General features: G+C 36.3%; 1 protein-coding gene across 1 annotated transcript; it reads right to left on the reverse strand.

Annotated features, from left to right (window-relative positions):
* Nucleotides 1-982: 982 nt before the first annotated feature.
* Nucleotides 983-1,417, reverse strand: LOC136068253 (uncharacterized). The gene has a single exon (XM_065775165.1). The coding sequence runs from the start codon at nucleotides 1,415-1,417 to the stop codon at nucleotides 983-985; it is 435 nt and encodes a 144-aa protein (XP_065631237.1).
* Between the last annotated feature and the right edge of the window lie 13,628 nt (nucleotides 1,418-15,045).

The raw sequence follows: 15,045 nt of genomic DNA on the forward strand, positions 1-15,045 counted from the left end.
AATTTGGCCCCCAAATGGGTATTTCACCTTTTAGTGCAGAGTAGAAGAGACAACTCCTAGGGGATGAAGCTAGGGCCTTGCCACAATGGCAGTGTAGGGTGAATAAGCGTCCATCATGATGAAGTCGACCTCCACTACTTCTGAACTAATCTGCACGGGAAGCCTAATTTGGCCCTTCGAGATGACGACCTTCCCATCAAAACTCACTAGGGGCGAGCTGTAGGGTGTTAGGTCCTCAGGTTTCAAGTTCAGCCCCTTATGTAGGTTGAGGTACATTATCTTGACACCAGCCTTGGTCCACCATCACCTTTTTCACATCATATCCCCCAATCCTGAGGTAACCACCAAAGCAACATCGTGGGATTAGGTTGTTCCGATTTTATCCTTGTCCAAGAAGCCCAAAATTGGTTGAATTTATAATCTTGCCTTCTTTGGCTCTTGAATATCGTCCTCGGCAAATAGTCAAGCCACAGACATCATGGCAAGACCTAGTTCTCCCTAGAGCAGCGAAAATGACATTTATCGTTCCTAAGGGGGGTCTTGAAGAATAATCTCTCTGGGATTCTGAGTTTGCCTGACCCTCCTGACCACTGGAGTGGTGCAAGAGTTGCTTTAGCTTTCCTTCACAGACGAGCTGATCCAGGTTGTCTCACAGACTTCTACAATCTTCTGTGGTGTGTCCATGATCTTGGTGGTATTGGCAATAGAGGTTGTGGTTGTGCCTTGCGGGGTTTCCTACCATTTTATTTGGCCATTTAAAAAATGGTTTGTTCCTAATCTTCTTCAAAACTTGATGCACTAGCTCTTAGAACACTGCGTTGACTGCCTAAGGATTGGCAGATCCTGACTGTTTGACAAAATCTCTCTGTGGTCAGTTGCTGTTGTACCAGTCTAACCTAAAATCCCTCATCTCCTAAGGAATAACCTTATCCTTTCTTTTTCCTTGCTGCTAATCTTCCTCAACCATTTTATACTTGTCTATTCAGTTCATAAGTTGGCACACACTGGTGATGGGTTTGCCAATCAGAGATTTTCTTAAACCGTGCTTGGCCGAGAGGCCAAGCTTGAAAGTACTGATGGCCACATCATCAAAGTCACCATCTATCTCATTGAACATATCCCAGTAGCTGTCAGAGTATGCTTTCAGGGTTTCTCCCTCTCGCATACTTAAGGACAGTAGGGAAGCCAAGGGCCGAGGGACCTTACAGTAGGTGATGAAGCAGGAACAAAATGCCCGGGCGAGCTCCTTGAAGAAACTTATGGAATCCGCCTTCAGGCTGTCGAACCATCTCATCGCAATGGGTCTCAGACTGGATGGGAAAACCTTGCACATCAAGGCTTCGTCTTTGGAATGGATAACCATTCTTTGATTGAAATGGCTCACATGCTCCACGGGGTCTATTCTACCGTTGTACATGGTGAAAGCAGGTTGAGTGAATCATTGAGAAAGTTTAGCCCCCTCGATTTTGTGCGTGAAGGGTGACTTGGAGATTTGGTCCAAGGCCCTGCTCACAGTATCGTTTCCTATGCCTTTGTAAGGTGGGCTTCTAACCTTCCATTCACGATGGTGTTCCCCTTCGTAAGAGAAAGACTCACTATGCGGGGTTTGAGATCTTCGCCTGTAACTAACGTCCCTTTCACCATTAGAAGAAACATTAGAGTTAGAGGGAGTTCGCCTTCGTCGTGCATGGCGTAGTTCCCTCTTTAACTAGATAATTTCCAACTACATGGCTCTATTATGCTGGTCTTGAGAGACGTGACTTCTAACCTGAGTCTTTTGCTTGTATGCATAGTGTGCACACTGCCTTCTCAATCTCCTCTCCATTTGAGGTTGACAAAAGGGTCGCCATGCTTGGATCCCAAAGATTCTGCTTGGTGTGGACCCGAACCTACCATAGTTAACCGCTGCACTCACTATCGCATAAGTTTTTTCCACAGATGGTGCCAATTGTAGGGGCTTGATTTGCAGCCCAAGTCCAAGAAGTATGGATCTTGGCCCAATAGGCCCAATATAATGAATTTGTAGAGAGTAAGTCAAAGAACTAGGCCCTAGTGAATTTAACAACAGCTAGTATGGATGCAAAAGGAGATCAAGTAAGAGCAAAGCACATAAGACTGAATAAATTCTCCGTCTGAGGAGACAAATCTTGGTGTAAATTGATAGAATCGATTACCAGTGCAAATGTGATTGCTATAGTGTTCTTTTCCTATTTTTTCTAATCCTACTTCCATCTGGGGTCTCTTTTATTATATATCTCCTTCTCAGCGATCTTGGCCCTCATTTTGTCAATTGTCTAAGCTACTACTCGAGTGCCCGTCCCATTAGACACCCTTTCTAGCTCTCTGTGAGTCGCAGTAGCCAAGGAAGCACTATTCAGGGGCCTTCTCCACATAAATGTTGCCAGAAAAGTAGCTGCAGTGTATTTAATGCGGTGGTAGCAGCTTTTCCTTACATATTTCTAAGTTCCCATCATCCTTATACGTGTACGATGCACGTCCTCTATTAGAAATTTAGACCCCTTAAAACAACAAGATTAACCTAGTTAATTAGCCAAGTGATTAACTTAGTCAATTTAAGCAATTTTAGGTTATCACAAACATACAATCATATCAAAAGGATAAAGTAGCAGAATAATAAATAACACAAGATATGATCACCCAGGAAACCACACAGTAAAAACCTGGGGAGGATTTAACTTAGCTATCCTCAAGGTAAACCTGAATCCACTATCTTGAAAGAATCGAAGTTCATACAAAAGGACTTACAAGCTCCCCGCTTGACTTCCTAATGCTACCCACCAGTAGAACTTACTGACATGACCACGTGCAAGCTCCGAATCCACGAACTCCTTCTTTCTTGGATTCTCCAATCAAGATACAAGCACCCCCGCTTATTTTTCTTTAAGCTCCAATAGCAACAACCTTGTTGATCATCAAGATGTAGATAATATCTCTACCTTAAAAACCCTAAGTTTATATGAAGGAAAGCTCCTCTAGATCTCACAAGAGATTCACATAAATCGCAAATATGAGCAACAAAGGCTTAGAGAGGTTTGGGTATAAAACCCTAGATACAAAAGAGGCACTATCTTCTCTCTCTCTAAAAGCTCTCAAAAACATGGCTTAGGGTTTCCTTTATATAGTGGGAGAAGTAGATTTAAAACCCTAATCCTTAATGGGCTTGGGCTAAGTTGGAAATTCGGCAGAGAAAACATTCTGCCCGAGATTCGATCGATCGAGTCTTTCTTTCGATCGATCGAGCCAGGCCGAAATGCACCAATGCATCTGCAGTCTCTCAATTCCAACTTTACATGAAAGACCCAACTTTGAGCAAGCCTAAACAAGACTAAACAACCTGTTTTGATCATGGTTTGCCAACATTACATATTAGAGTTCTAAATACATAAAATCCTAAATCTTTAGAACCTAACAAACTCCCCCTTGGTAATCCGTGACAAAACACAAATTAAAAGCTCAAAGTTTACAAGTAAAAGCATTTTAAAAAAATACTACACATAACACAAATTCAATCCTAACTACTATCCATCAGATCCAAGTGTAAACAGCAGCTCAATTGAATCAACCTGTATATTCCTAAAACACTCAAACAAAACACATAAACGCATGTGTGACAGAAAAACAGTAAATCAACAAATAAATTCTTGACTTCACAAAACACAAAACAAAGAAATATATCATGAATAACTCATAAATATAAATCAATGAGCAGTGAACAAGAAACAGAAATAAAAACATAAGTAAACTAACTCTCTCCCTAAGTTAGATACAACAAAAAGTTTTTATTCATATTCTCCCCTTTCAAAAATAATTTCAACTCCCCCTAGACAAGAAAAACATGATTCCTATAAATCAATAATTTCTCCCCCTTTTTGTCACGTATTGACAAAGACAACTCATACAAAGAGTAAACAGTCACTATACGCAATAAAGGATAAGAGAAAATAGAGAATTAAGGGGACCATAAAACAAGTCAACTCTATAGAAAATAAAGACAGCTCCCCCTATAAACAACACAGGTTTAAAAAATCTCCCCATATAAAAATAGGAAAAAAGTTTTGGAAAAAATAGTTTTGGGTAAACTTTTGGAGGTGGGGAAAAACACACAAACCAAAGTTAAAAACTAAGGTGAGGATACACGTAAAGAAAAATATTCTCTCTTTCAATAAAATACAAACATGGCACTATGTGACCTATAAATAGTTGCATGAGTAGAGAAAATATTTGCACATTGATTATCCACCATATCTTTTTAAGAAAAATATTTTCTACAGTTCACACATAAAAAAGGCATATACTAAAAAGTACATAGCTCAAAAATTAATCAATCAATTTTTTGATCAAGTTGAGTACCAAATGTAGCAAAGTGTATGCATGTTATGTGTGAAAATAATGAGAGATACGACTGCAAAACTGCAAGATGGATACAAAAACAATGCAATGCATGTGAATCCTAAATACAAATGATGCATGAAAAAATTTTGGTCAAAAACCTAGAAACTGAAAATTTTTCAGTTTCGATCGATCGAGAATCGATCGAACATCAATCGAGTCAGGCAGACTCAAACCAAAAATTTTAATTGCAATTTTGATTGATCGAAAAACAGGTTCGATCAATCGAAAGTTTGGAAAAATCAGATTTTTGAAAAACAAAGCATTTTAATGTAGAAACTCCTCAAAGCACATTATTTTATAAAAAATACATGAATATGAGACAAAAAGTTTTTCAAAAACACTTGAATTTAACCCAAATATTCCAAAATCAAGATTTTCAATCAATTTGTCCTCAAACCGAAAACATTAAACACATTTTGCAATAAAATCAAGGAACTTTTAATCTTGGATGGCCACAACAAGATCACACACAATAAAATGTACCAAGTTTAGCAAAGAGTAACTTGTGTAGTGTATGCAACTAGCAAAAGCTTGAGATACATGTGAGGTGATATGTGAATAGCAATCAATCACAAAGTCTACAAAATTCATCACATAGAATTTAAAAGAGACTATCACCTAAAGAGTTACATNCCATCACATAGAATTCAAAAGAGACTATCACCTAAAGAGTTACATCATATAACTTCCACATCTCCTAGAACAAGAGATTGCAATCATGTAAGTTTCTTGAATTTTGCCTTATAATATACACACCAATTTTAATTATGTGATTTGGCATCAAGCCTAATAGTACACACCAATTTTAAGCATTTAGCAATTAAACTGAGGCTACACCTTATGTTCTTTTTATGCATGTGCTACACTTTCTCGAGCACAGAATCTTAAGATATGCACTAAGGTATTCATGATTGGCTAGTGAAGAGTGGTGAGATGGTTATTTATGCCTTTCTCAAAAGGTTCAAGTCTGACAATCAAAGGCATGTGACTTCAAGATCAAGATAAAGTGATCAAAAACTATAAACATCTTTCCCACACAACATGCACTACAAAGCTCAAACTAGTAAAGTGCAATAAAATAAGCTCATCCAAGCTAAACAAGGTAAATAAACATTTTATGTAAAGATAAGGTGGCCAACCTTGATTTCAAATCCATGATATGTAATGCAAAACACAAAAATCTTTTTGGTTTAAAAAAAAATTTTATGACCAAAAACAAAAAGCATACATTATGCTCAATAATTAAAAATGCAAATGCAATGCATGACAGTGCTTAACTAAGCTATAGAGGGTACACAAACAAGAAAAAACAATTTCTTAATTAACCCATGAGTACATGTACAAACTAGTATATACTCACACAAAATCAGAAAAAGCTTAGCATACTATTCAAGTTTCTCCACAATGTCAAGTATGTTCTAAATCAAAATAGAGATATTATAATTCATGTAATCCTCAAGAAAAATAAAACGAGACACAAAATAAAATATTTTTGTCTTTTTGAAAATTTTCAATGTTTTTGGATTTTTTTTTTAAAAAACCTAAAAAACAAAACAACCAAAAACAGAAACAAAACATGTCCACAAATAATTGAAAGCATTAAATCAGGGATAAGTCAGCAACACTCACCTTAGAGAATCTTTTCTCACCCATTTAGCACGAGTATTCAGCTTTGTAGGTGAAAATCCAGGTAAAGCAGAGTGTATTTGAGGAATTACATCAATCTTCTGAGAAAGACTGAAATCCTGCAAATTCCTTTCACAAGCCAACAAGGTTAAACTTTTCAAAAGCATATGAAACAATTTTTTTGGACTTATGGCAGGAGAAATATCATCACATATCCTAGATTGAAACACAGAATGCTTAAATTTCAATTTATGACAATTAGGATGAATGTGACCACGGACACCACAAAAGTGACAAACAGGAACAAATTTAGGAACATCAGTATTCCTAACAGCAAACCTATTCTCAGATTTTGGTTTTTGCCTCAATAAAGAACAATTTGGTCTAATATGACCAACAACACCACAAAGGTGACAAGTAGGCACAAAAACAGATTTATTATGCTCTCTAACAGTAGGTTTATACTTAGGTGTAGAAACTTCAGCGTCTACATCAGAATTTTTACCTTTGTCTAACCTAGAAAAATAAGCATTTTCTTTATTATTCATCTTAAAAGGAGGGATATAAACTTTCTCAGTTTTAAGCTTAAGAGAAACAGAAACACTTCTGTTATCAACAGCATGCTTGGTACTAGTCAAATTTTCAAGTTTAGTTTGAGACTCAACTAACTCTTGTTCCAAACTTTTCATCTTCTTATCTTGAGAGGAAATTTGATTGTCAAAAATTCATTTTTTTTATTAGACTCATCTAATCTCACACTCAAATCATCTTTTTCAAGATTAGCCAATTTTAACTTTTCCTTGAATTTCTTAGAAATTTTCAAAGATTTAGATAATTCCTTACGAAGAGTTTCAAAGGCATCAAAAAAATCAACAGAAAGAATAGTGTCCTTTTTATTCAAAGCATCACAGGCATCAATAAAATCAGCAAAAGCATAGGCAGAAACATGATCAGAAAGACACTTCAAATTATCTATGACAACAGGGGTCAAGGATCAGTTCAGATATCAAAAGATCTATAGCAGAAGAGCTACCCGCTCTGATACCACTTGATAGAAATTTAGACCCCTTAAAACACAATTAGATTAACCTAGTTAATTAGCCAAATGATTACTTAGTCAAAATTAAACAAATCTAGGTTAACACAAATATATCATATCATGCAAAGTAGCGAAAATATAAAGAACACAATGATATGATGACCTAGGAAACCACACGGTAAAAACCTGGGGAGGATTTGACCTAGCTATCCTCAAGGTAAACTTGAATCTACTATCTTGAAAGAATCGAAGTTCATACAAAAGGACTTACAAGCTCCCCGCTTGACTTCCTAATGCTACCCACCAGTAGAACTTACTAACACGACCACGTGCGAGCTTCGAATTCACGGACTCCTTCTTTCTTGGATTCTCCAATCAAGATACAAGCAACCCCGCTTGTTTTTCTTTAAGCTCCAATAGCAACAACTTGGTTGATCATCAAGATGTAGATAATATCTCTATTTTGAAAACCCTAGGTTTATGTGAAGTAAATTTTCTCTAGATCTCACAAGAGATTCACATAAACCGCAAATATGAGCAACAAAGGCTTAGAGAGGTTTGGGTACAAAACCCTAGATACAAAAGAGGCACTCTCTTCTCTCTCTCTAAAAGCTCTCAAAAACATGGCTTAGGGTTTCCTTTATATAGTGGGAGAAGTAGATCTGAAACCCTAATCCTTAATGGGCTTGGGCTGAGTTGAAAATTCTGCAGAAAAAACATTCTACCCTAGATTTGATCGATCGAGTCTAATTTTCGATCGATCGAGCCAGGCCGAAAGTCACTAATACTTCTGCAGTCACTCGATTTCAACTTTACAAAAACGCCCACACTTTGAGCAAGTCTAAACAAGACTAACAACCTGTTTTGATCATGGTTTGCCAACAATACACATTAAAGTTCTAAATACATAAATTCCTAAATCTTTAGAACCTAACAGATATCATCTTTGATGTTCTTCTATTTTCTATAATACTTGGCTGACGTTCTCTTTTTGTGGAAATCTTTAGAGGATTCTTTACCTTTGTATTTGGATTTTCTTTTGGGAAGAACTGAGGGTAAGCCATACTATGTACAGAGGTTTCCTACTTCATACTTGGCTTTGCCTTTGCTGGCTTTGCTCCGGATTTTGAGATCTCTGCATATCTTCATTCCTTCACTCCGAATGGCGCTAGAGATGTCACCATAGGTTAGGTTATCATAATCTATGACGCCTAAAGGGTTACAAAGGGTTTCCTTGACCTTTTCTACAAAAAGGGTAGGTAAGCCATTGATGGACTTCTCCTTCCAAAATGGAGAGTTGCAATCACTTTTGTGCATGACTCTGGTAGTAGACACATTTTTGTACCACCTAAAGTCACCAAGGGTCTTACATCTAAGGTTACTCAATTGGTCGTAAATCCTAGATATGATGTTGCTGGGTTTTCCTACGAAGTGTTTCATGATGGTATAGATCAAGGTATTATCTCCCTTAAGAACTCTTCTGCCTATGTTTGTGTCAAAGATGGGGGTTCCTTCCTCATCTTTCTAGACAGCATGTTTGATGTCTTCTTTGGACTCATCTGTGAGGCAATTGTTCCACCATTGCAGAAGTTTGCTTGTGAATCCTAGGGATATGAGCTCTGTGACCTCAGTATGGGAATGTCCTTCACTGATGTAGTTATTGGCTACCATGGTCATATGCTGGATCTTGTTTAGGATTTCATGTTCAGATAAACCATCTATGTTCCATTCATAGAGTTTACTTGAAGACACTGAGAACTGGCTACTAACATTGCTTTCCTCGAACTGGAGGTTAGGGGGTGTAGGTTTGGGATACCAATTCTTAGTGAAGTTGGTTAAGGTTACCTTGGGATTAATAAGCTTATTCACCTGTAAACCCTTAAACTGGTTTTCTAGATGTTTTATCTCCTTTTCATTGTCTGAGGAGGTTCGGCTAGAACTACTAGATGCTGTGTAGATGTCTAAGGTAACTAAACGGTTATCTAGTATGGGATCAACACTGGCTAAAGTAGTGACTGGAGAAGAGGTGACGGATTCCTTCTTCACTAGTTCTTCAAGCTTTTGGTTGACTATTTCTAAGGCTGTTTTATCCTTAGGTCTAAGGCTAGGCTGCTTGGTGGTAGGAAGCTTGACTAGCGGTTTCTTTAGGGCTTGGAAAGGTTTGCTAGAGTTTCCTGGCTGGAGGATAACCTTGTTGTCTATCCTATCTTCTATCCTATCAAGCTATTTTCCTATAACACCTAAACACGGATTGGTATAATTGTTTTGCTTGACTACCTGTTCCGGTTGAGTGGTAAGGGTTTTGAAGGGAGAGGCAACTAAATCACTTCCATAGTGGTTGAAGACTATAGCTTCCTAGGGTGGATGGTGTGATCTAACCACTTTTGGTGGGTTAGGATTTCCACTAGCATCCTTGCTGGGAAGTTTAGTCCAATTGGTCTTGGTGAGGACATAAGACTTTTTGTGCCATTGAAAGTGGTTCTCAAAATATTCAAAGAAAGGGACATCGCTGGATATCTCTTTCATGAATGTTTTCCAACTTTCAAGGACTTCTTTCTTTTGATCTACGGTGTGGTTGGCTCTATAGGCTTCTCTTTAGAGTCTGTTCTCTTCTGACTTAAACTCTTTGCCTAAGGCAACTAGATCTGGGGTGAACTCTTTCTAGATGACAAGAAGCTGCTGATCTATTTCATGTTCTGGATGAAAAGGATCTTGAGGTTCTTGCTGATATGGGTTCATCATATCAGTACCTGTTGGGGATGAGGCTTCCTGAATGTTGTTGTCTTCCTTATGATCTACAACTGAGTCTTGCTTGGCTGTGCAGTAAGGTGTGCTAACCTGGGATCTGGTCTGGACACTGTGGAGCTCTAGTCCTAAGTCTTTTCTAGACTTGGGAAAGGGTGCTAGAGGTCTAGATGTACTACACTGGGATGCAAGTCTATCTTTTAAGAGGATAGTTGACTGTCTAAAGGGTTGGTGTAGATCTTCTGGGGATCTAATCCTAAGTTCATCATACCTTGATGGTGAACCTATGGGTGTTCTAAGCCTAGACTGGTCAAAACTAAGTCTGATCGTACCGTCGGCTAGTTGTTGGACAATGTCTAAGTCTGGATTCTGGACTATGTTTTGGATCTAGTGAGGATGATTTTGATTCTAAAGAGTCCAATTCCTGGGGAACGTAACCTTTAACCATTTCAGGGTTTTGGGGACCTGAATGTTAGATCTGGTATCTGTGGTCTGGATGAAGGTCGTTTCACCTTTCACACTTTTGTCAAGTGCTTGAATATTGAAATTTGTTCTCATGCACTTATAATATATCTTGTATATCAAGGCTAACTGCTGAACTTTGGGCAACATGAGGGTGCCATAAGTCTTGATATTGGGGGTGAGGGTTTTCATGACATGTGGGTCATTAAGAGCCACTGAAAAATTGGGAAAGCAGTAAAAAATGATTGGTCCATTACTAAGACTGGTTTGAATGATTCCTAAGAGGCTGTCATTAAACCTTATATGACGAGTGCCTTTGAGGGCCAAAAGGACAGAAGCATCTAATCCTTCTCTAATCAAGGGTTTAATTCTGACTTGGACTAAACCTATGTGGATGAAATTGTGTCCTTCTTTCTTATGTGCTCGCAAGGCTGCGTCAAGTAACAAGTAGCATGTCTCGTACTCCTTGTTGATACTATAAACTTGTTCTATGGTTCGGACATGGTAGCTTGTTTTGAAAGCATTTTTAAGGGTCCAAGAAGATCTGTAGATCTTGTTTTTAGGAACCTTAGTGATATTCCAATCTCCTAGCTTTAGATCCAAATCTGATAACTCATAACTCTCAGAATTGAGAATTCCACTTTCTTGAGAAATCTTTGGGAGGGATTTACTGGATGACCTANGAACAAAAACTTGCAATTATGTAAGTTTCTTGAATTTTTGCCTCATTATTATGTGAGATGGAATCAAGCCTAATAATACACACCAATTTTAATTATGTGAGATGGCATCAAGCCTAATAGTACACACTAATTTTAAGCATTAAGCAATTAAGCCGAGGCATCACCTTATGTTCTTTTTGTGCATGTGCTACACTTTCTCGAGCATAAAATCTTTTAATATGCACTAAGGTGTTCATGATTAGCTAGTGAACAGTGGTGAGATTGTTATTTATGCCTTTCTCAAAAGGATCAAGTTCGACAGTCAAATAACATGTGACTTCAAGATCAAGACAAAGTGATCAAAAACCATAAACATCTTTCCCACACAACATGCACTACAAAGTTTCAACTAGTCAATTGTAATAAATAAGCTCATCAAAGATAAACAAGGTACATAAGACATGTTATGTGTAGATAATATGGTCAATCCTTGATTATAAACCCAAGATGTGAAATACAAATCACAAAAATCTTTTTGGTTTTAAAAGATATATGACCAAAAACAAAAACACATATTATGCTAAATGAACAATGCAAATGCAATGTATGACAGTGTTTAACTAAGCTATATAGGGTACACAAACAAGAAATATCAATTTCTTAATTAACCCATGAGTACATGTACAAACTAGTACATACTCACACAAAATCAGAAATAGCTTAGCATACTATTCAAGTTTCTCCACAATGTCAAGTATGTTCTAAATCAAGAGAGAGATATCATAACCCATGTAATCCTCAAGAACAATAAAACAAGACACAAAATAAAATATTTTTATCTTTTTGAAATTTTCAATGTTTTTGGATTTTTTTTTAAATAAAAACAACCTAAAAAACAAAACAACCAAAAACAAAAACAAAACATGTCCACAAATAATTGAAAGAATTAAATCAGGGACAAGTTAGCAACACTCACCTTGGAGAATCTTTTCTCACCCATCTAGCACGAGTCTTCGGCTTTATAGGTGAAAATCCATGTGAAGCAGAGTGTATTTGGGGGATTATACCAAACTTCTGAGAGAGACTGAAATCCTACAAATTTCTTTCACAAGCCAACAAGCTCAAATTTTTCAAAGAATATGAAACAATTTATTTGAACTTATGGCTAGAGAAACATCATCACATATCCTAGATTGACATACAGAATGCTTAAGTTTCAACTTATGAGAACACCACAAAAGTGACAAACAGGAAGAAATTTAGGAACATCAGTATTCCTAACAGCAAATCTAATCTCAGATTTAGGTTTTTGCCTCAACAAAGAACAGTTTGGTCTAATATGACCAACAACACCACAAAAGTGACAGGTAGGCACAAAAACAGATTTCTTTTGCACACTAACAGCAGGTTTAGACATAGGTTTAGAAACTTCACGTTAACATCAGAACTTTTACCTTTGTCCAACCTAGCAAAATAAACATTCTCTTTATTATTCCTCTTGAAAGGAGGGATATAAATTTTCTCAGTCTTAGGCTTAAAAGAAACAGAAACACTTCTGTTATTAACAACAGGCTTGGTACTAGTCAAATTTTCAATTTTAGTTTTAGATTCAACTAACTCTTGTTTCAAGCTTTTCATCTTCTTATCTTGAGAGGAAATTTGATTTCTCAAAAATTCATTCTTTTATTAGACTCATCTAATCTCACAATAAAATCCTCTTTTTCAAGATTAGCCAATTTTAACTCTTCTTTAAATTTCTTAGAAATTTTCAAAGATTTAGATAATTCCTTACAAAGAGTTTCAAAAGCATCAAAAAAATCAACAGAAACAATAGTGTCCTTTTTATTTAAAACATCACAGGCATCAATAAAATCAGCAGAAGCATGAGCAGAAAGACACTTCAAATTATCCATGATAACAGGGGTCAAGGATCAGCTCTTAGATCAAAGGATCTACAGACAAAAGAGCTACCCACTCTGATACCACTTGATAGAAATTTAGACCCTTAAAACACAATTAGATTAATCTAGTTAATTAGCCAAATGATTACTTAGTCAAAATTAAATAAATCTAGGTTAACACAAATATATCATATCATGCAAAACAGCGGAAATATAAAGAACACAATGATATGATCACCTAGGAAACCACACGGTAAAAACCTGGGGAGGATTTGACCTAGCTATCTTCAAGGTAAACCTGAATCTAGTATGCGAAAGAATCTAAGTTCATAAAAAGGACTTACAAGCTCCTCGCTTGACTTCCTAATGCTACCCACCAGTAGAACTTACTGACACGATCACGTGCAAGCTCCGAATCTACGGACTCCTTCTTTCTTGGATTCTCCAATCAGCTACAAGCACCCACACTTGATAATCTTTAAGCTTCAATGGTAGCAACTAAGTTGATCATCAAGATGTTGAAGTAATCTCTACCTTGAAAACCCTAACTTTGTGTAAAGGAAAGCTCATCTAGATCTCACAAGAGATTTACAAAAAATAGTAAAAGTATGAGCAACAACTCAACTGGAGCAACTCTAAAAACGTGGCTAGGGTTTTTCTTTATATACCTAGGGTAAAAACAGAAAACCCAAAATGTTTAATGAGTTAGGGCTGAGCTGGAATATTCTGCAGAAAAACATTCTGCCCGAGATTCGATCGATCGAGTCTTTCCTTCGATCGATCGAGCCAGGCCGAAATGCACCAATGCATCTGCAGCCACTCGATTCCAACTTTACATGAAAGACCTAACTTTGAGCAAGCCTAAATAAGACTAAACAACCTGTTTTGATCATGGTTTGCCAACAATACAATTAATTAGAGTTCTAAATACATAGAATCCTAAATCTTTAGAATCTAACAAAAAACACAACAAGAAGCGGAATAAAACACTGACATCATTAAAACTGTCTAGTTCAACAATAGTAACACCTAAAACATTGGCATTCGGGCATCTAAAAATATTCCTAAATTACGCATCCAGGCATCTTGGTTGCCGCATACTTTTGTATTTAGAAATTGTTGCATATAAGTATCAGGCCAAATCTTTTTCTTTGGGATAATGCTCAAGGATGTTAAGGTCTTTAAAGGATTTGGATCCAGTGCAGATGCAATTACCCCACTTCCTCTCATATTAATTTTTCACTTCTATTTTTTAACTTTTTTTCAATTTTTTATAAAATTTTTTATTCAATGGTTGAGATTGAAAATAGATTTTTTAGCTCTCAATCTCAACCATCCAATACTATTACATCAGGGATATTGCACTTGATTTCAATCCGTCTTGAAAAAGTCTAGTACTGTTTTAGTTAACATAGTGGCCTAGCTAGTTGTTTTCAGATATTTTTAGAAAAATCAAGTGAGAAATAAATGAACAAAATCTTGATTTATCAAATAACTTTGGGACAAAGAACTTTTCTTTTGTATAATGCCAAAAAACACAACAGCTGCTCTAGTGTAATTCTTACTGATTTATCAAATAAAAAGCTCTAGTGCAAAAAAACAAAAACAAAAAAAAAAAAATCTTGTTTACATAATGATTTAGTTTCATATTATGACTAGCATCAATCTTTCCTTCAACTTTGGTTTTTAATATGACCTAAATCTTGAAGTCCTAACTATTATATTGGAGCTTTGAGCTTTGCGTAAATGATTGTATGTTGATATGCAAAATAATTCCAAAGAGCACAAAAAATTTACTTCTCAGAAATATATTAAAAAAATAAATAAAAAATAAAAAACAAAGGATAAAAGAAAATCACTTGAACTATTATTAAGTACATTTTGGTCACATTTCCTTCTATTCTCTTCTTCTCAAAGTCAAAATTTCCTTTGTTCCAAACATATCCTTAGGTGTCTTGGGCTCATTATATTTTGAAAATCTTAAGAATGTTATAGGAAGACTTTTCATCTAGAAGTTGACCTATAATAAGGAGGATCTTGTACGTAGAGATAGACACAATATTGTCTCATTCATGTAAAGAGAGTAAATCAATTAACGCCCTTTCCAATCTCCCTAAAAAAATATAAATAAATAAATAAATAAATAAAATAAAAAAGAACAAAATAAGTAAATAACATATTGTTAAGTCATTGATTT

The sequence above is a fragment of the Quercus suber genome, unplaced genomic scaffold, assembly GCF_002906115.3.
Source record: "Quercus suber isolate HL8 unplaced genomic scaffold, Cork oak 2.0 scaffold_106, whole genome shotgun sequence".
Taxonomy (NCBI): Eukaryota; Viridiplantae; Streptophyta; class Magnoliopsida; order Fagales; family Fagaceae; genus Quercus; species Quercus suber.

Excerpts from the sequence above, each read along its gene's own strand:
- LOC136068253 (XM_065775165.1), bottom strand. The coding sequence starts at position 1,417 with ATGTACAACGGTAGAATAGACCCCGTGGAGCATGTGAGCCATTTCAAT.